The sequence below is a fragment of the Schistocerca piceifrons genome, chromosome 3 (assembly GCF_021461385.2).
Source record: "Schistocerca piceifrons isolate TAMUIC-IGC-003096 chromosome 3, iqSchPice1.1, whole genome shotgun sequence".
NCBI classification, from domain to species: Eukaryota; Metazoa; Arthropoda; class Insecta; order Orthoptera; family Acrididae; genus Schistocerca; species Schistocerca piceifrons.
In genome coordinates this window covers 734,859,422-734,882,042 of record NC_060140.1, presented here as the reverse complement: position 1 = coordinate 734,882,042, position 22,621 = coordinate 734,859,422, and the positions used below count along the sequence as shown (strand labels likewise).

At 39.8% G+C, this 22,621-nt stretch overlaps 1 protein-coding gene across 1 annotated transcript in view; it reads left to right on the top strand.

Moving 5' to 3' along the window:
- LOC124789019 (UDP-glycosyltransferase UGT5-like) overlaps nt 1–21,459 on the top strand; it is a 28,174-nt gene extending 6,715 nt beyond the window's left edge. Inside the window, exons 2-4 of the mRNA XM_047256306.1 lie at nt 20,185–20,398; nt 20,482–20,701; nt 21,153–21,459. Coding sequence (XP_047112262.1) covers nt 20,185–20,398; nt 20,482–20,701; nt 21,153–21,459 — 741 coding nt within the window. The remainder of the gene's footprint in view (nt 1–20,184; nt 20,399–20,481; nt 20,702–21,152) is intronic.
- Nucleotides 21,460–22,621: the final 1,162 nt, after the last annotated feature.

Genomic DNA, 22,621 nt, shown 5'->3' with positions numbered 1-22,621 from the left:
CAAACACTCCACAGTCACTCGTGTTCACTGTTTACGTAATGCATTGTAAGAATGTACGAACGAACGAGTTCCAGGCCTTTAAATAAGTTCTGGTACTAACTTACATATTTTACACTGATTTAACATAACTGTAGTTTTAAGCTAAGTGGTCACTTGATCGCAGTCACTATGTCACTATGGTGAGTGTTCGGTTGAGTACGTCACGGTGACACTTTTCGCTTCATATCACTTGGCCTGCGTCGCTTCTAGCGTGCTTCTGCCGGTCCGGAAACCACAGTTCGCTGTGCGCTACCTATAGCGTATTTTCTCAGTCCACTGCTAGGGCTCCTTTTATCAGAAGTCTCACTTCTTTGCCGAAACATTTATCCACATTGTGAATGTCTATCATGTTTCGCATCTAAATTGTTTTTTGGGAAAGGCACACCATTTGAGCTATTAATTTTTATTCCTTTGTTCACTATACTTTCAGAACAGTCATCCACTGTTAAACACAGTCACACATGTTGTGTTCTTGCACAGTTAACTGTTCACACTTTTATGTCGATCCAATTCGTAGTTCAGTTCATCCGTTTTTTCACTATTTGAGCGTTCGGATAGTCACTTTTAAACTGGAACATGGTTTATAGCATTTTACTAGAATTACATAATAAATTTGCTTTCCATTTTATATGTTAATATTATGTATATACATAGATATGGTACAATTAGAGTTCCTTCTAGGTCCATTTATCACTTAGTATTCAGTGATTGACCTAGTTGTCACCTCTTATTTAAAGTGTTGACCAGTTGGTCATACTGGACCCGTGAGTTCAGTAGGTCTTATGACATGTCTATTATTTATTCATTCAACACTGATTCAGAAACTTTTGTCATTGTTGCGTTTTCAGCTGCCTTGCTTGCGAGCGGGTGTACCTGCAAGCGCCTTCAAGCTGGAATCGGTGTGGAAGTTAAGCGATATTATTCTGTTTGAATTTTTTTTTTTTTTTTTTTACGAGAATTCTCGCTGTTAATTTGCGCGTCCGACGACCATGCACAATGCTTCCTCCATTTTCAAGGTTTATCCTGTGCAGAGCGTCCTTACGCAGATTCATTTGCTAATCTCATTTCTGTCACGGCACTTGTTTAAGTGCAGTATTCTCCTTCTGTCACAACTCACTCATACATACACTTAGCAACTACTCTATATCTAACAAGCACAAGTATAAAATCAAATAAACATTAAATAAATCTTACTAACTAGGCATACAACTTGCATCTACTTTTACACACTACACATTTTAGACTTAAACCCTTAAGTATCCCTCGATATAAACGGTTTTAAGTCCTTGTGCGGGAACAACCCTCTTATCTTTCCTGTGTCCGGGTGTGCCAACAGGTAACACCCGTCATGTGGTATCTCTAAAATCCTATGTGGTCCTGTATAAAAGAGTTGCCGCTTTCTGTTGACTTTTTTGATACTCGAGGACTTGGGATGACTCTTGAGCATCACCAAGTCTCCTCTGTTGTACGTGTAGAGTTTATTAAATGTGCGATCGTACTTCTTCTTCCTAATGGCTGCATCGTGTTGCATTGCGAACAGGGCTTGCTGTAGCTTCTGCTCTCTGTTTACAAGTCGTGGAATTCGTCGCAAAAGCTTTAACCACTCCTCGTCGGGTGAATCCCGTGTCATGAGTTCATTTGGTGTGCACCCAGTGGATTCATGGGATATATTATTATGTATTTTCTCGAATTGAGGTGCTAACTCAATCCACTTCGTTTGATGATTTGCCGCGTATGTGCGGACAAACCTGTTGAATTCGCGGAAGCAACGTTCGACAGGGTTCGCGCTCGGGTTATACAATGACACACAAACATGCTTGATATTATGTTCCCAAATAAACACTTTCCAGTCGTGACTTTTAAAATAAGTAGCATTGTCAGTTAATAAAGTCATCGGCTTTCCGACGTTCGGTATGTAATCTGATACCATTTTCCTGACTATTGCTTTTGTGGTAGACATTTTTGTAGGATACAACTTCAAATGTTTTGAAAAAATGTCCAATTCTGCTACCACATACTTCAACCCGCCTCTTGCTATCGGCAAGGGTGCTGGTGCTGTCGGCACTATTGGGTGTAGCTCGTGTCTCGCGCTACGAGTGCACGGTTTTGTCTTTTGACAAATAAGGCAAGTTCTCACAAGAGCCTTCACCTTACGATGCAAGTTTGGGAAGTAGCAGTACCTAGACAATAAGTCTGTGCATTTCTTTCCGCCAAAGTGTCCCCAAGAATCGTGTGTGTACCATATTAAATTCTCTACTGTCTGTGTTGGTATACACACACACCAGTTTTCAGATGTTTCAGCCCTTCGGTGGTACAAAATATAATTTTGTGTCATATATAATTTGGCAAGTTCCCCATACGGATCATTGCTTAGAGAATCCATTATTTTACACCACAACGGATCGCCACGCTGCATGTGTGCGATCTCTCGACACATATGCACATATTTATTCCGCCGGATGGAATCTCCCAGTACCAAGATTTTGAATTCTGTAGATGGTTCTACAAGCCCTGCAAATTCTGCTAATGCTTGGGGTAATATAGACAACACGTCTGCCACAACATTGTCCGACCCTTTCACATGCCTGATTTGAAAATCTTAATCCTGTAGAGCTAAAATCCACCCCGTGAGTCGCTTGTGCAACAAACGGCACGTAAGCACATAGCTGAGCGCCTGGTGGTCGCAAAAGATTATGACTCTTTTGCCATATACATAGTAGTGAAATTTCTTCAAGGCCCAGATTACTGCAAGCGCCTCTAATTCAGTTGCAGAATAGGACCGTTCACATGAATTTAACACTCGGCTGGCAAATCCTATTATCTTTACTTCTGTTTGCGGGCCATTGTTGCCTACTTGGAATAAACAACATCCCAGCCCGCAAAAAGATGTGTCTGTTGCTAGATAGAAATCTCGTGACATGTCAGGATGGTGTAGGATTCCTGCATTCACTAATGCCGCTTTAATTTGGTCGTAGGCTCTCTTGCATTCTTCCGTAAAATTCCATGGCCGATTCTTTCTAAGCAGACCTAGTAAGTCCTCACTGTTTAGCAACTGCGCCGGTAAAAACCGCCTAAAAAAGGAGGCCATTCCAAGGAACGCTTTTAATTGCTTTTTCGTCTTGGGGTACGGCATCTCCTCTATCGCTTTCAGCTTCTTTGGGTTAGGTAGAATCCCCACCAGAGAAATAATATGTCCTAAGAACTTTATTTCTTGCCTGCCAAATTTTGACTTTTCGAGGTTGGCAGTAACCCCGACGGCTGCATATCTTGCTAGCACACGGTACAAAATCTCGATGTGCTCAGACCAGGTTTCTGTGGCGATGAGAATATCATCGACATACACCGTTACCCTTTCAAGAAGGTCAGGTCCTAACATGGTGTCCAGAGCTGCAATGAACACGCACGCACTTATATTCAGCCCAAACGGTAAACTCGAAATTGATAGTTTCTACCGGCGAATATAAAGACGGTATATTTTCTTGAATTTGGCGTTAACGGCACCTGCCAGTACGAACTTTTTAAATCCGGGCTTGTTAAGTACTTAACACCTTGAAATTTCTGAATTTGTTCCTCTATATTTTCCGGCCGGGTCCGAACAGGTATTATTAAATTATTAATATCCCGTGCGTCCAGCACCAGCCGAACGCTGCCGTCTGTTTTTGTAACCGCTAGCAGAGGGCTACTATATGGTGATGTTGACGGTTCTATTATTTGCCACCACAGCATTCTCTGAATTTCTCTCCCCACGGTTTGTCTTTTCGACCACGGTATTGAATAGGAGACACGGCAGAAAGTCTGATGAGGTTTTACTTGCATGTCGAACACATGCTCTTTCATTATCCCCGGTTTTTCTGAAAACACCTGTACAAATTGGTTCAGCACTTGACTCAAATCAGATTGCTGTGACAGGCTCAGGTACGAAGATTCGGCTACTTTTGATTCAATACGTTGCTTAATAATAGCATTTTGCCGTTCCCAACCGGGTTCCGGTTCGCTGCTGCCTTGATTTACAACACAGTTGTTGTGATTCAATGCGTCAGGATCCTGTAAAGTTACCCGGACATTCCGGCAGTAGTTCACATACGCGCCCGGAGTCCTCATTAATGCCACATCAGTTTTTCGGTTTAGATAAGTTAAGGTGCATCTGGCTCGGGAGAGGTCAATTTTTGCCTTCAATTCCCTAAGAGCGTCAAGGCCCAGTATGCAAGGCACTGTGAGATTTTTGACCACCAGGATTGAGCACAGCATGGCTTCGTTTTCCAGGGCAATCTCTGCCTGCACCTGATTCTTTATTAGCTGCACCCTGCCCCGTAGGGCACCTACTATCCTACAGTTTTCTACTGGCAGGCTCGGTAACTTTTTCACACGATCCACGCACTTGAATAACTACTCATCAATACAAGAAGCACTCGCCCCTGTATCCAATATTATTATTACTTCAAATGGTTCAAATGGCTCTGAGCACTATGTCACTCAACTGCTGTGGTCATCAGTCCCCTAGAACTTAGAACTACTTAAACCTAACTAACCTAAGGACAACACACACACACACCCATGCCCGAGGCAGGATTCGAACCTGCGACCGCAGCAGCAGCGCGGCTCCGGACTGGAGCGCCTAGAACCGCACGGCCACCGCGGCCGGCATATTATTACTTCGACCCCATTTATCTTTGCCACAAAGGCAGCCTGCACACATTCCATTTCTTGTTGGTCCGCAGGTCGCGGATCAACTGTCAGTTCATCTTTCATATCGCATCCGTCATTGTAGCGGAGCATATTCACCCCCACATTCTGTCTGCCCCCCTCTTTCATCTTGCCGACCGTCTGGGAAGGGCCTACAGAGGTCGGCCAGAGTTTGACGGCCTGTCGAACCCTGCCGACACGTGATCAGACACATCGGTTATTCGAACATTATCAGTCACAATTTGTGAGGTGCACTGCGGTGCGTGCACGTGTGACTGATTGTTCGGAGGCTGAGGTGGAGGCGGTGGCATCGGGATGACATTGATGTGATTAACAGGCACATGACCTGACGGCATGTTTTGATGTGCCTGCCAGTTTGCTGGCCCTGCCCGTTGCCATTGCTCATTGTTAGTTCTCATATTTTTATTGCCGAAGTTGGAATTTCCTCCCCCTTCGCCTCGTCTCTTTCGATTGTAGTTTTCTCCACCTCTTTTTGGCGAAGACGGGTTTGAGTGGCCATGCTGGTACGTATTGTATCCAGTGCTGTGCCAGTGACCATCCACAGTGGGCACGCTATTCATAGTGTTTCCTTTCTTAGAGAAGTTTTCCCATTGCGAATATGCGTCACTCTTTGAATACCCGTTCTTACGGTGGCTATTATTGGATTGGTTTTTTCCTTTACCGTTCGCTTGTCCGTTGTTTGTATTCCCCTGATCTCGCGTCACCTGTGATGAAAGAGATCACAAACTGAACCTTTTGGTGCTCAGTCCATGATGCTGGGAGTACATTCCGGGAACTTTTTATAAATATTACCGGATGTACATTCTTTTCCTCATCATTAAACGTCTGGAACTGCCTGTGTTTTAATAGTGATTCTTCGTGCTTTACTTGCGCTACAGTTGGTAGCGCTACCTCTCCGTTCGCGACGACAACGCCTGAACAATTGACTGGCGTTACGGTTGCACTATCTCGCAGTCAGCTTTTTTCACTCGGCATACATTTATCGGCACATTTCCGTACTGTGTGTTGTTGCGACAACTATGACACCAACGCTGTCACGTTGTTCAACCGTTCAAGGCGTTCCTGTCTCTCTTTTTATTGACGTTCGAGACGTTCTTCCACTAAAATGTCCTTCACTTCGTTAATTAATGCCTGCTCCCGTTGCTTGTCTCTCATGTCTAATTGTGCCATCAGCACCGTTAGAAAATTGGTCGTTGGTGCATGTACTTGTACAACATTTGCTGTCGATGCAGTAGCATCGTCCTTCCCTGTGCCAGTAGTCGAGTGTATTTCTTTGCTCAGTTGAGCTTGATCCTGATCAGATCCTAATATTTTGTCCGTTTCAGGTTGCTCAGCTTCCGGTTTTGGAAGTTGAGAACCCGTCATTGTGGGTGTGTTCCTCACTGGACACTCTTATATATTTTCGTCTGTTTCATAGCCTGACAGATCTTTCCCCTCTAACCGTTTGTCCTTGCGTGTCTTCACCATTTAGACTAGTATTAATCCTGACTGGTAAGACATGAGTACACACAGAATCTATTTTCCCCCCAAAATGACACAGACACGAAATATACTAACTACACAAAGCACATACAAAACACTGAAATCAAGTAAAGCAAAGAAGCTACCTGCTACTATTACTACTGAAACTAACAGTTACACTTTCGTACTCGTTATATTTCCGTTGCACTGTGAAAAATTTTACTTCTGCAAAAATATTACTTTGGCAATCAAATTCACTAGCATTTATTTGATTCAGACAGCTGATTGTGTGACCTCAAATCCAGAACACTAATCACTGTCTCAGAATTCTAACACTGATTTTTGTTCAGTAGTAGTAAATGAATCTGTTTCACTATCCACTGACGTTAAAACAAATTGCGTAAACACTTTTGACAAATTTTAGCTCAAGAAGATAAACACAGTGCATGGCCCCCGGATCCTTTCTTCCTTTAGTTTCCAGCCCAGAAGCGCATGCATATACACCCTTACCTTTATTAGTTATTGTTGCTTGGTGTTGTATTTATCTCAGTCGAGACAATGGTACGCATGTAATCAGCTTCATGTCCATTTATCTTCACTGGTTGGATCTCGTACAAGTTTTGATTTTTGGTACATGGAAATAGATTACATATATGGTATTATTAATTTCATATACATATAATTATATACATAAAAAATTTTCTTTTGAATATAGTTTTCTAGACGGACAAACATATCTCAGTCATTTCTGTGTTTAATATTGGTACATAAAGTTTGGGCCCCCACGTTGTTGATCGCCACTTGTGACGTCAATCTGTATAATTTAAAAGCATGAACTTTAACGTAAATTAATTATCTGTTGCAATTTTAAAAGGTTCGTACAACGAAATCTCTCGCATTTACATTTACTGTTAACACTTTGATAAACAAATTAATAGTTCGGCGCGTAATGGCCGCCCAGAGGCTGCATAGGAAGATGAGCTTCTCGCAGCGTAAATTACTGAAAAAATGCTTATTAAAAATAGCCACTGAGAGCATTTGAGGTTACAACTATTACAAAAAAATTCATTTTGTAATAATAATAACAAGTTTGTTTTGCCAATGAATATGAATAACTTACATAAAATATGTGTAGCCGCTCAATGGCTGCCTTCCGTATAGCGAAACAAAACAGTGTGTCTCCCACAAAATACGTCCTTCCTCCTCGGCCGTACAATCGCGTCTGTTTCGATCCTTTTTTATTTTCATAGACATTAAATAAAGGTGCTATCGGTGCATATCAGTTGTTTCAAGAACATTAACTATATGTTTTACACTAATTATATTCATAAAATACGTAAACTACGATTTACAACCGCTAAAAATGTCAATACTTATGTGACGTACCGTCACAAGCGGCTTCGGTCACAAAAATTGACAACGAACGGGAGAGTGGAGAGCTGACCACATGTCCTCCATAACCGCACCCAGTGACACCTGTTGGCTGAAAATGACGCTGCAGTCGGTCGATACTGTTGGGCCTTTTGAGGCTTGTTCGGCGTTTTGTTCTTTCAGGTAATCACCATTAGCTACAACACCTCTGATATCGTTTTTTTTAAGGCGTTGGCAAACGCTTGTTGTGGAATCGCTCAAATCGCTGCGGCCACGCGTTGTTGGATGTCTGCAACGTCTTCGAAGTCTGTGCCTACCAGCGTCAAATTAAAGTGAAACAAAAAGAAGTCTCTCGGCGCCAAATCTGAAAGGCAAGGAGGCGTTATCGCCGACGAAATTCCACCGTCCACTCAGGTACAGTTGTGGCCGAATCCGCCGGATGCGTTGCAGCAGCCGTTTCAAAACTCAGTCATAAACTTCCATGTTGACAATTTGATCCTCGGGTAGTAATTCCTGAGAGATGAAGCCCTTCCTGTAGGAAAAGGCGATCATCATCGACGGAAGCTTGGATTTTGCCAGCCGACTTTTCTTTGGTTCGCGAAAGATGATGAACATCATACCACTGACGGTCCGTGGGTCTCTGGATCGTGTTGGTAGCACCAGGTCTCATATCCTGTAATGATGGTTTTCAAAACGTGATGATACTGGCCAGACATGTCGATGACATGTCCAGCCGTTTCCATCCGTGTTTGCTCCTTCTCGTCTGTCAGCGTGTGCGGTACAAATCGGGCACCGATCTTCCGCCTTTTTTTAATATTTCTGAACAATACCTCTTACACCGTCTCTGCTTATGTTCGACTCTTCTGTTGTCATTCTCAGTCGCCGACCCTCCGCAAGCATCCGTTTCACTCTTTCGACGTTGTCTGGCACTGTTCTTGTTGACAGTTGACCCAAAAGTGGCTCATCCATGAAGCCTCTCTTTCCGACTCTAAAGAGTTTAAATCACGCAATACACACTTCCTAGTTACTGCTTCAACTTCGTACACTTGCACTGACATCCCATGAGTCTACGTCACAGTGTTCACTAAGTTGAAGCAAAATTTCGTGCCAACGGGTTGCTCCATTTTGCAGTGACACAAGTTTTCATATTGACTCCGTTAATTTGGTGGCAGGGTGCACCATTGCTTCACTTCGGCAGTTTTCGCCATAGGAAGCGCCTGTTGACATTTCTCTAACTGACGCTGATGTTAGCCTGTGGGACCATTCAACGAATTTTTCAGCGCGCCTTGTATTTTTTAAGCGATCTCCTCTGTAGAGTGAATGCATTTACACAGTATGGTACTAATGAACCGAAGTTAGACACCTGCTTGTCTACGACTAGGCCTACGATATCTTTCCATTTCATATCCCCACAAATTGTTACATACAGATTTTTCTGATTCGAACTGTACTTCATTGCCATAGTACTCATGGACTATAACGTGCTAGCATTTTGTGATGTACACAGTTTTACGCTTCCGAATATCTGAAGCAAGTTTCGTTTCCAATCTTTGCACTACTTTGAAATATTATTAATCTGTTACTCAATAACTGTGCAACTTATTCTCAGATAGTGGGTCACTATACGTAACAGCATCATCTGCAAGAAGTCTGGGAATGCTATCAATATTGTCGATCATGTCATTAACGTACAGCATTAACAGCAAGCATAGCAATACATGTCCCTGAGGTATATGTTGAATTAGATCTGCATCTGTCGATAGCAAAGAAATCATTAACCCAATCAAAAACCTCGTATAATTGGACTTAGTTAATAATCGTCCGTATTTCACTGAATCAAATGCTTTGACGGAAGACTAGACAAATTGTGTCTACGTTTTTGCCTTGACCCACGTGTTTCGGGACGTCCTGTGTGAAGAACGTTAGTTTGGTTTCGTATGACTGGGTCGTTCCAAATTCATGCTGGTTGGAGTTGGAAGAGGTGATTCTGTTCGAGATATTTCATTACATTTGGGCTCATAAGTTGTTCTAAGATCCTACAAGTGCTGGATGTCAATGACATTACATGGCAATTTTGTGAATCATTTCTGCTATTCTTCTTGTAGGCAGGTGTGAGCAAATAATGGGCACAGATTCAGAGAGATCTACGGTATATTATGGTCAAAAAGGGGTCGAAGTCAACTGCAGATCCTGTATAGACTCTGGCAGGGAATCCATTGGACTTTGGGGGACCTGTTCAGTTAAATGATCTCTTTTGTTTCTCAGCGTCATCGCCATTAATATCTACAGCACTTATTTTTCTAATGATGCGCTAATTGTGCTGTGTCAAAATTTGTAGTATTTCCTTTGTAAAAGAACATTTGGAAACCCAGTTCAGTACTTCTGCTACTCCTTTACTACTGCTTTAGTTGGTCAAAACAAACACAGTGACGTGTCAATGTTTTTCTTTCCAACACGATGAACAGAAGAGCTGAAGAAAACCAATAAATAACTGGTTGTATGCCTACCCCACGAACCATGGATCTTGCCGTTGGTGGGGAGGCTTGCGTGTCTCAGCGATACAGATGGCCGTACCGTAGGTGCAACCACAACGGAGGGGTATCTGTTGAGAGGCCAGACAAACGTGTGGTTCCTGAAGAGGGGCAGCAGCCTTTTCAGTAGTTGCAGGGGCAACAGTCTGGATGATTGACTGATCCGGCCTTGCAACACTAACCAAAACGGCCTTGCTATGCTGGTACTGCGAACGGCTGAAAGCAGGCCGTAATTTTTCATGAGGGCATCCAGCTTTACTGTATGGTTAAATGATGATGGTGTCCTCTTGGGTAAAATATTCCGGAGGTAAAATAGACCCCCATTCGGATCTCCGGGCGGGGACTACTCAAGAGGACGTTGTTATCAAGAGAAAGAAAACTGGCATTCTACGGATCGTAGCGTGGAATGACAGATCCCTTAATCGGGCAGGTAGGTTAGAAAATTTAAAAAGGGAAATGGAAAAGTTAAAGTTAGATATAGTGGGAATTAGTGAAGTTCGTTGGCAGGAGGAACAAGACTTCTGGTCAGGTGAATACAGGGTTATAAATACAAAATCAAATAGGGGTAATGCAGGAGTAGGTTTAATAATGAATAAAAAAATAGGAGTGCGAGTAAGCTACTACCAACAGCATAGTGAACGCATTGTTGTGGTCAAGATAGACACTAAGCCCACGCCTACTACAGTAGTACAAGTTTATAAGCCAACTAGCTCTGCAGATGATGAAGAAATTGATGAAATGCATGATGAGATAAAAGAAATTATTCCGGTAGTGAAGGGAGACGAAAATTTAATAGTCATGGGTGACTCGAATTCGAGAGTAGGAAAAGGGAGAGAAGGAAATATAGTGGGTGAATATGGATTGGGGGCGAGAAATGAAAGAGGAAGCCATCTAGTAGAATTTTACATAGAGCATAACTTAATCATAGCTAACAGTTCAAGAATCATAAAAGAAGGTTGTACACATGGAAGAATCCCGGAGATACTAAAAGGTATCAGATAGATTATATAATGGTAAGACAGAGATTTAGGAACCAGGTTTTAAATTGTAAGACATTTCCAGGGGCAGATGTGGACTCTGACCACAATCTATTGGTTATGAACTGTAGATTAAAACTGAAGAAACGGCAAAAAGGTGGAAATTTAAGGAGATGGGACCTAGATAAACTGACTAAGCCAGAGGTTGTACAGAGTTTGAGGGAGAGCATAAGGGAACAATTGACAGGAATGAGGGAAAGAAATACAGTAGAAGAAGAATGGGTAACTCTGAGGGATGAAGTAGTGAAGGCAGCAGAGGATCAACTAGATAAAAAGACGGGGGCTAGTAGAATTCCTTGGATAACAGAAGAAATATTGAATTTAATTGATGAAAGGAGAAAATATAAAAATGCAGTAAATGAAGCAGGTCAAAGGGAATGCAAACGTCTCAAAAATGAGATTGACAGGAAGTGCAAAATGGCTAAGCAGGGATGGTTGGAGGACAAATGTAAGGATGTGTGAGACTTATTTCACTAGGGGTAAGATAGACACAGCCTACAGGAAAATTAAAGAGATCTTTGGAGAAAGGAGAACCACTTGCATGAATATCAAGACCATTGATGGAAACCCAGTTGTATGCAAAAAAGGCAAAGCGGAAAGGTGGAAGGAGTATATAGAGGGTCTATACAAGGGTGATGTACTTGAAGACAAAATGACGGAAATGGAAGAGGATGTAGATGAAGATGAAATGGGAGATACGATACTGCGTGAAGAGTTTGACAGAGCACTGAAAGACCTGAGTCGAAACAAGGCCCCGGGAGTAGACAACATTCTGTTGGAACTACTGACGGCCTTGGGAGAGCCAGTCCTGACAAAACTCTACCATCTGGTGAGCAAGATGTATGTGACAGGCGAAGTACCCTCAGACTTCAAGAAGAATAGAATAATTCCAATCCCAAAGAAATCAGGTGTTGGCAGATGTGAAAATTACCGAACTATCAGTTTAATAAGTCACAGCTGCAAAATACTAACGCGAATTCTTTACAGACGAATGGAAAAACTGGTAGAAGCCGACCTCGGCGAAGATCAGTTTCGATTTCGCAGAAATGTTAGAGCACGTGAGGCAATAATGACCCTACGACTTATCTTAGAAAATAGATTAAGGAAAGACAAACCTACATTTCTAGGATTTGTGGACTTAGAGAAAGCTTTTGACAATGTTGACTGGAATACTCTCTTTCAAATTCTAAATGTGGCAGGGGTAAAATACAGGGAGCGAAAGTCTATTTACAATTTGTACAGAAACCAGATGGCAGTTATAAGAGTCGAGGGACATGAAAGGGAAGCAGCGGTTGGGAAGGGAGTGAGACAGGGTTGTAACCTGTCCCCGATGTTATTCAATCTGTATATTGGGCAAACAGTAAAGGAAACGAAAGAAAAATTCGGTGTAGGTATTAAAATCCATGGAGAAGAAATAAAGACGTTGAGGTTCGCCGATGACGTTGTAATTTTGTCAGACAGCACAGGACTTGGAAGAGCAGTTAAACGGAATGGACAGTGTCTTGAAAGGGGGATATAAGATGAACATCAACAAAAGCAAAACGAGGATAATGGAATGTAGTCGAATTATGTTGGGTGATGCTGAGGGAATTAGATTAGGAAATGAGACATGTAAAGTAGTAAAGGAGTTTTGCTATTTGGGGAGCAAAATAACTGATGATGGTCGAAGTAGAGAGGATATAAAATGTAGACTGGCAATAGCAAGGAAAGTGTTTTTGAAGAAGAGAAATTTGTTAACATCGAGTATAGATTTAAGTGTCAGGAAGTCGTTTCTGAAAGTATTTGTATGGAGTGTAGCCATGTATGGAAGTGAAACATGGACGATAAAAAGTTTGGACAAGAAGAGAATAGAAGCTTTCGAAATGTGGTGTTACAGAAGAATGTTGAAGATTAGATGGGTAGGTCACGTAACTAATGAGGAGGTATTGAATATAATTGGGGTGAAGAGGAGTTTGTGGCACAACTTGACTAGAAGAAGGGATTGGTTGGTAGGACGTGTTCTGAGGCATCAAGGGATCACAAATTTAGCATTGGAGGGCAGCGTGGAGGGTAAAAATCGTAGAGGGAGACCATGAGATGAATACACTAAGCAGATTCAGAAGGATGTAGGTTGCAATAAGTACTGGGAAATGAAGTAGCTTACACAGGATAGAGTAGCATGGAGAGGAGCATCAAACCAGTCTCAGGACTGAAGACAACAACAACAACTGGTTGTATGACACTGTGGGTACTGCGGTCTAAATTGAGGAGCTACTCAACACTCATACAATTGACTATTCTTTCCAGTACAAATCATTCTTACTAACTGTGGCGTATAGGTACGCTCTGATCTCCCAAATGGTGCCTTGGGAAGGAAACTCACCATGCAGTACATAGTGTACTCGCAAAATTCCTCACCTCATCACTCCCTTTCAGTCACCAATTGTATTTCTGAATAGCCACCAACTATGAGTCTCCCAAAAATCTTTCCCTAATATCTTTATGTCCTTCATATGGTACTGACGTGGAAGATATCACTATTTTATTTGTATATTTCCTTAATCTGGTTTCGCAGTACCACCAGATGAGTCATTTCCAGATATCACAGATGCTACAGTTGGTTCAGAGTCTCTTTAGCGATCACGTCCTGGCTTAAGAAACTCGTAACAAACAACACAGCCTATAACATTACTTGTTTATGGTGAATTTAAATTTTTATAATTTTTTTGCTTTAAAATTTTCACATATTGGTACTATATTTTCTGTAGATGTAAAGTAAAGTGTGCTACACTGGAGTTTGAAGTTCTTCGCATTGTATGTGAGTAATGTATGTAAAATACTATGTAAATTGTTTATTACGGTTAGTAATTTTCTGATGACATTTCGCATTAAAAATATTTGTGTGTATAAATTGTTAATGTTGAGGTAAATTTGACAATTTAAGAACTGGTCACGCCTAGGAAAAATGTAAGAAATAGGCGTTATGTAAAAGCCAGTATGCTTGTATTTGAAATGGAAGTGGTTCTGGAAAGTCGAAAAGGTGCCAAGGGCAAATTGGCGCGCTACCGAGAGCAAGCGCGGAAAGTAAGCCACACAGTCTGTAAGCAGCAGTGATTGAGGCAACACCTCTGTGGAGCAGGAGAAACTTTGCCTGCAAATTTGCACAAAAATGCCACGGACGAAGACTGCAAATGGCTTACGGGATAGCTGCGAGTTGTTGAGCTACTGTATGTAAAATCGAACAACGCCAAGAAGAGAAATTGAGCCCATACAGCAAGATCATTGCAGGCCATACTATGGGTAGTGTAGCCGTCATAATTGTTCGCCACACCCAAGCCTACAGCCACCAGATAAGATTTTTTTTTGTATTTTTACTTTTGTACAACGTGAACCATTAATTTAAACCGTGTTTTAATAATCATTCTTGAACTTTAAAGGAACTGGTTCATCCTGTTATTTCATCCTAACCATACACCTATATAGAGTTTCTTCCTGGTGTTTGATTAATCCGAGTATCCTGTTTTACAGACTTTTGAAGTGCCAAGTTAATATAAAGAGTTACCATTTAAATTGTTTTTGTGTAAATAATAACAAAGCTTTCTCAACTATTGCAAAATGTTATAGTAAAAGTTTGCTTACGTAAAATTCAATCAAAGTGAAGCCAAGTTATTAGAATCTGTTAAATAACTATACAAAATTACTTCAAAGAGTAATATCTTTTGAAAGTAAATTCCAGTAAGAAAGAGGATTTCTTCAAGTTAAATATTCAGTATAAAAAGTGTGCGCTTTAGTATCTAAGTATTTTAGTATTTAAGTTTGTTGATTATGGAAAGTGCTTTTCTGAAGGTCCCCTGGTCAATTTTTTTAGCTTCCTTGAAGTTATCTACAGGGCTTTTTTCTCTTTTGCAAGCGCAATGTATAAGGGTGTAGTCGAGCATTGTTTGAGAGGAGTAATATTTATGTGAAGAGCCAAATTAGACAGTAGCAAGAAAGTGGGCACAATTCATACTTCTGCTTTTCCAATACTTCATTGTTTAATTGCCTGGATAGGCTTCTGGCCGTCAGTACATGTTTTAAACCACTAAATGGACTTTGAACTGAGTTGTCCTAGATTCAGTGTAATATTATTCATACCGCGTTTCTATCAAACCGGTGGGTAAGTTCTTAGGAAAAGAAGTGAATAGTCTGATTTACTTATTCATTAGACACAACACACGGTCAAATCCTGTAAAAAGGGTAACTCTATTGATTAGCTTTTCCTATAAACAGGACTATCCTCCCACAGTGTACTTTATTTAGAAACTAAACTAAATTTTAGTATGAGGGTTATACGTGGGAACATAGAGACAGCGTTTCTGTTATTTAGGTAAAAGCATATTAAATTCCAATAGTAGTGGTAGGGTTATAAGCTCTACTTGAAACCTTGCCTACAAATTTTGGTAATCATATCTGTGAAGAAGACCCTATGAAACGGTATGCTATTCCAGAATTTTTCCCCAATAAAACAACGCACATTTAACCTCAAGTGGTGTTTTAATAGAGTGCTACCTGAGAATTGTATTGATTTTAGTAGCTGCTGTTCTCACAATATCTCACAAATAACTGCAAATTCTCTTCATTATAGTTCAAACTATTCTTTGTCATACCGTACACGATTTAAGGGAAACAGTGGGAAGAAAAACGAGATCATTTGATTAGCTTGTTTTGAGATTCTGATGTAATATTGTTCATGTTCTACTACAACTGAACCACTGTTTGTTCACATTATATGTGTTTTGCGGGATCTCACTGAGAAACGGTTTCAGTAGTGAGGAAGCAAATTTCATGTCACCAGTGCGCTCATTTCAGAGATACAATGGCAGACTGTGATATAAGGACCTATACTTCAAAACTGAACCATTTTAGTTACCGTAAAGAAAGATGGTTCAAAGAACAGAATGAGATAACAGAGGAAGAATAACAAAATCGTTTGTTTAGATCCGCCGTTGTTGAAATAACATATGCATACTACATAGATGTTTGAAGAGTGTAGACGAGAAAATTAATTAGGTTATTTCTGACAGATCGGAAGTAGGTATAAGGAAAAGGAAAAATGTTTTTTTCTGGTAGATTTAAGTCCATAATATATTGCACGCGAACTTGTTACGAGCAGTATGAAATCAACAATAATGTTGTGTACATAACATTTCACACGGCAAAGTATTTCTTGGAGAAACGAATAAATACGTTGTCCTTGGTCACTCTATGAAAAAATAATGCCTAATCTAAGAATATTGATTATAATATCGCGATTGAAGGGTCGTGAATATTTTGAGTTCAAGCTAAAAATACAAAATCCATCAAACGTTGATTTTCTTGTTGCAAGAAGTACCGTTTTCTACTGTTGTAGCTCTTGTAACAAGACTGAAAACGTTGTTGCTAAAGTCGACATGAGTTCCCATTACTCTTGGTTCATTGATTTCGGGTCAACAGTTGCATCAGGATAGAAGATTTAGTTAACTGTGATTAAATCACTTTACGAGACATCTCTTCACGACTATCTTCGATTTAAATTATTTTTCAAATGTGTGGATGCATGTATCGTCTAATAGTACAATCAATGAGGCGTTCTGTCCCATGATTTTCTCTTCTCTTTTAACTTTGCAGAGGATTATATTCGTTTATACTACGAAAAGTGTTTGTACTATGGTGCCTTCAAGCGCCTGAAGTGCAGACTTTGGCATTGCTGTAAATATGTCGTAGGTTCCTCCACTTGTTTTGACCAGTATTTTGTACAATACTGGGATGTTTATAGACATCATGAAGCCAAGTCCCCGAAAATCATTTCTATCTATTACATACTCGTAAATTTAGTAATGAATGCTTTATTTTTCTACCACTTTTAGGAGATGTGTTTTGAGCATTTGTACAGGTGGTGTGTATAACAGTAGTGAAAAGAGCCATATAACATCGCACTCATCTTATTTCTTTCAACAATGCTGACAATATTTATCAGAATTTGAGCAGTCCTTGTTAATTATCAGTTCTCATTGTTTCATGAAAGCATTGTGTAATGGTAATAGCTGTTCCATAGGGTATGTATGTCCTTAATATTTATTGATGATGTAGCTAAACCACCAGACACTGGCTGAAAGTAGAATTTTCAGTTGTAGGATAACACTAAAGACATACAGTTATTGAATAAGAAGTTGTCATTTAGAAATTTTGTGGAGATTGCTTCCAGATATCCAAAACTCACACTGCCTTTGTTATTCTAGCAGCTACTGTCTCACTATCTGCAAGATTTTTTTTCCCTGCAAGAGAGTGTTTTGTGTATCACTTGTTTGTATTTGATGTCTTACATAAAGTTGATGAAATACTGTGCTATGGAATCTTTAGTATTAGCCATGCAAATACAATTACATATTTATATTTTCCTGGAGCTACAAATTCGGTCTTGACTAATGTTCAGGTAGTGAAGTATGTATCTGTTATACATGCAATAACTACAGTCGACAATAACAATCGTATTTCTTGCTATGATGATCAGTCTATTAAATGTTCTTAGTCATTGTAGAAAGCAAACTTAGAGTATATCATAACAATTAAATTTAAAAGGCACATAGCTTACAATAGTAAATGAAAAGAAAACTTATTGAGTAACAGCTGTACCAATGCATGTGCTCTAGAAGACCAAAGCCAAAAGCCAATCTTAAAGACAGTTATATATACAGGAAACTGGAAGATATAGAAAGGAAGAAAGCACAATTATATGTAACTACAACAGAAGAAGAACCAATTATCATAAAAAACCAATAAATATTTCAACCGTTAAGATATGGATACTTTACATATCAACTATGACTAGCAAAGCTACAAAAATAAAACTCATAGAAGTAAAGATTTAAAAATGAACAATTTTTGAATTTATAATTCCACTCATATGATTCAAACCATGTGGTACTTGTAGAAAGTTTTAAAAGCAAATAGTCACAATGCGATATGAATACTGAAATTATTTACCAAATCTCAAAATATAAACACACAGTTTTAACGACGTAAATTAAACATAAAATGCTTACTGGGTGCTGAAGAGAAGTACCTGAATGAGACATATTACAGTGAACGTTAATAACTTGAAAATATTCCTTCTTTAAAGAATATCAACAAAGGTAATACTCTCTTGAATAAATCCTCCATGTGGATAAAAATAATTGCAGCATTATTTCTTCAAAAAGGACTGAGTTTGGTTCCTGAAACCCTTTGGAAATCATTGCAATATTTTTATATCTCTTTGAAGACCTTCCAAAATATAGCTTGTTAGGTTTTCAGAGTGCACAGAGAGTGCAACTTACTAAATAATTAATCAAAACTATATGTAAGAAACGACCTATAACTAAAATTTCTGTGATATATGTGAATCATGTAACGCTGAATGTCACAATTTCATCTATACAAATGAAGTTTTGCAGAGTTAAATGATAGCTAATTCACTTGTTGGCTGACTAATCAGTTACAGGAGTCCATAATATTTGGTAGCTATATGAATGTGCAAAAAGAATTAGTTTCTTAGACATAAATAGGTACACATAGCAACTTTTTAGTGCAGTATTGAATGTAATGCTTTCCCTTGTATATGTAAGGTCTCTTTTTTAAACACTTAAGATTGCCGCAATGGTGGTTAGTTACATTGAACAACCATGGAGGAAAACGACTTTAGTCTGGATGTGAAACTAGATGCACTTGAAACTGGATCACACCTAAAACTAGGAGGGTTCAATAAAGTAGATTTTTAAAATACAGCATTGTGGAGTGATGTCTTTTCTCAGATTCAGTGTGATGCTACCTAGAAGAGAAAAAGGATTATCGAGTCACATGAAATGTTCTTCACATATTAACACATTTTTAAGTTTGACAAAACCTCAACCATCCAATTCTTTGATGTAGATTGCAGTTTCAGAGAAAAGCGTAATTATGATACATAAACGTGAGCTTTATAAGTTTGTGGGATCTCTACATTTATGAGAACTAGAATTATGGATTACTTTTTTGAAGGTAGACTGGAACCTAATCTCTTAAACTGTGGCGCTGTGTGAGATAGAAAAGTTTTGAATTGGAGTTCCTACAAGTTAATTGCTCTTGCTGACTTTTATTAATGTATGTGGTACTAATACATGGTACTCATTTTGAAATCACTGGTAGACAGCTCTATGACAGTCTTAATTAGCGAGAGAAGCTTGACAGTACATTTTCACTCTTGATGATAAAGCCTTCTCAGGTTATCAGACCTGAAGACGGCAAGTAGGATGCCACAGAACGACACCTTGACTCAGCTGATAACCCAAGAAGACCTCATCATCCAGATTCGACGAGAAGGTCTAAATTACCACATTTTCATCCTTGTGAAGTTTGCTCAACAACTGTCACGCTCAATTTTTTTTTATAAAAAGGTGTACTTGTGTGTGTTACATAAGGGATTAAAGTTAAATCTACTAGTACCATTTCGAATGTATTGTGATGCAAAAATTGCAGAATTTTTGGGTTGAGCCTGAAATTCCAATAACTTAGAAGTACTTAGATTTAACAAAAATATTGGCACTATGTAATAACATGTGTTCGACAGTTGTAAGAAAATAAAAATTTTACATGTAACTTATTCATCTACAGAGTGATTTAAATTCCCTCAGTTATTATGAAGCATGTGTATCAGTGAACACTTATTTAATTCGTATCAGCGCCTTATCACAGGCTCATATCCACTACATCCTAACTACGCAGATACTCTCTCACATTGGTGGCGACTAGTATTTTAGAGCTAGATGAGATTACTGGCTTTGGTACTTATAGGATAAAACACTGCGATGAAAATTATTTGAGATTGATTTTGCTGTTGTTATAAAATTTGTTTTTATTATTTTACAAAAAAAGATAAATGGAGCATTTATTGTATTCAAGGATGGAAAGAATTTACTGTATCTAATCAAAAACGGTTTACTTATTTGTGAGGCGATTTGAAAGGCACATCCCCTATTTTAAATGACTGAGTATACAATACGAGATTAATTATTTTGCAGGATATCCAGGATTTCCTTGATGGTGCAAAAAACGGTGTGATTTACTTCAGCCTTGGTACTAATGTGAAGGGTAGTACAATGCCCGAGCACAAACGAATTGCATTCTTGGAAGCTTTTGCGCAGTTACCACAGCGAGTACTTTGGAAGTGGGAGATGGACAGCCTGCCTGGACAGCCGGAGAACGTCATGATAGCCAAGTGGCTGCCCCAGCAGGTCGTCTTGGGTAAGCTTCTGTTCAATGCACCAACTCTTGTAGGTGCAGCACAGTAAAAGCTATTTGTCTTACCTCCCTTTTCGCTTTTCCAGCACATCCAAACATTCGTCTGTTCATTACCCAGGGAGGACTTCAGAGCATGAATGAAGCAAGTTATTTTGCAGTACCCCTGATAGGAATTCCATTTATAGTGGACCAGCAACAGAATGTGGCTAAGATGGTACAATCTGGTATTGGCTACCAACTGCTGTTCAGAGATGTCACTACTGACACCATTCTGAAAGCCATTCACACAGTTCTTGAAAACGACAGGTAGGAACAGAAATAATAAATTTCATTTATGTTATCAAGGGAACATACAGACAGCCACTCCATTCCCCTCTCTAGTTTGACTGTTGCTTTCTCCTATTGATGTCTATGTCAACAAAAGGTGAGCCTTAATTTTATCTCATTCGTTTAGCCTAGGCAAGACAATTTAAAAAAAAAAACAGCTGTTTTCTCTATTAACTTGCACGAGATATGTCTTTGCTTTAGACTTACAATGGAAAATTTCTGTTGGTGAACTTTCTTTCCTCGCACAAGTTACTGTCTTTGGTGATAATTTACTGCCCCTCTTTGTTATTATATTTAAAAACAGTGTTTTCCAAGTCGACTGTATAAAGTTTTTCGTAGTGGACACTGACTTTTGTTTTTATTCATATTCATCTACTTTTTCATCAACTACGTTTAGCTGGTTTTTACACTATTCTTTTGCTGTTTGTAGCCTATGGTTATCTGTCCTCTTTTACGACAGCTATCGAGAAAACATGAAGCGGTTCTCAGCAGTATTCCGTGAGCACCAGGAGAGGTCCCTGGACACTGCCGTCTGGTGGATCGAGTACGTAATACGTCACAAGGGTGCTCCGCACATGCGCAGTGCAGCCCTCGACCTGAGCTGGTGGCAGCTGCTGCTGCTCGACGTGATTGGGTTCGTTGTTGCAATGGCGTCCATCGTGGTATACCTGCTGTACAAGGCAGCCACCTACTGCAAAAGACTTTTGGCTGTTAATCTGAAGCAGATCACTTCGTGAAGCTACTTTTGTAGGTGTCTACAGTCGTTCTATAGATTGAACATGTGAAGAGAGAGGTCAGAAAGAAGTTTCTGTGATAGTTTATGAACTTAACCTTTAGACACCTTGTTCGTACATGATACTCCAATAAAAAATAATAATCCCTGCTGTCCAGGTGACTGGAACATAATTATTTTTATTCATTAAAGGACGATATTATGTATAAAATAAAAGTATTTTGTTTCACATTTTTTTTAGTTTCAATGGAATTTGCACTGTTATACATTACGGAGACTGGAGACTGAATTATACTCACATCATATTTAATTTACTAGTGCATTTATCTATTTCTGTGTGTGTGTGTGTGTGTGTGTGAGTGTGTGTGTGTGGTGTGTGTGTGTGTGTGTGTGCGTGTGTGTGTGTGCGTGTGTGTGTGTGTGTGTGTGAGGGAGAGAGAGGGAGAGAGAGTATGTATGTGTATGTGTGTGACAGTTCCTTCAAATCTCTTGGCTGTTGCTGTTTTCATTATTAACTCTGCCTTACGTATATGAAACTAGTCTTAATATTCATCAATGTCACTGTGGTCAGCAACACAAATTTTGGTAGTATTGATAGTGACACTGATGTTATTAATAAGACACATAATTATTTCAAAATATACACTTGAATATGATGATGATGATGAGTACCATACTTGTTTACAGAGTGTAGGGGAGCGACGCGGGAGACCCGCGCCGCCTTACAAGGCAAGGTCCTAGTGGAGGTGGTTTGCCATTGCCTTCCTCCGACCGTAATGGGGATTAATGATGATGATGAAGACGACACAACGACACCCAATCATCTCGAGGCAGGAAAAATTCCTGACCCCGCCGAGAATCGAACCCGGGACCTCGTGCTCGGGAAGCGAGAACGCTACCGCGAGACCACGAGCGGCGGACACACTTGAATATAGTTCCTAGAAATAACGGTAGTGGAATATTGCAACTCCAACTGCAACACTAACTTTGCCTCCATGACAGTCACCATCGATCTGTATAAAACAGTAATTATTCAGTGATCTACATCCAATCTAAATACGGATATGTCTGTGTACTGTGTATGATCCCAGGATGGCCTTCAAAAGAACCTGGTTAAAGATTGTACTAGTAATATCAGCCGGCGGGAGTGGTCGAGCGGTTCTAGG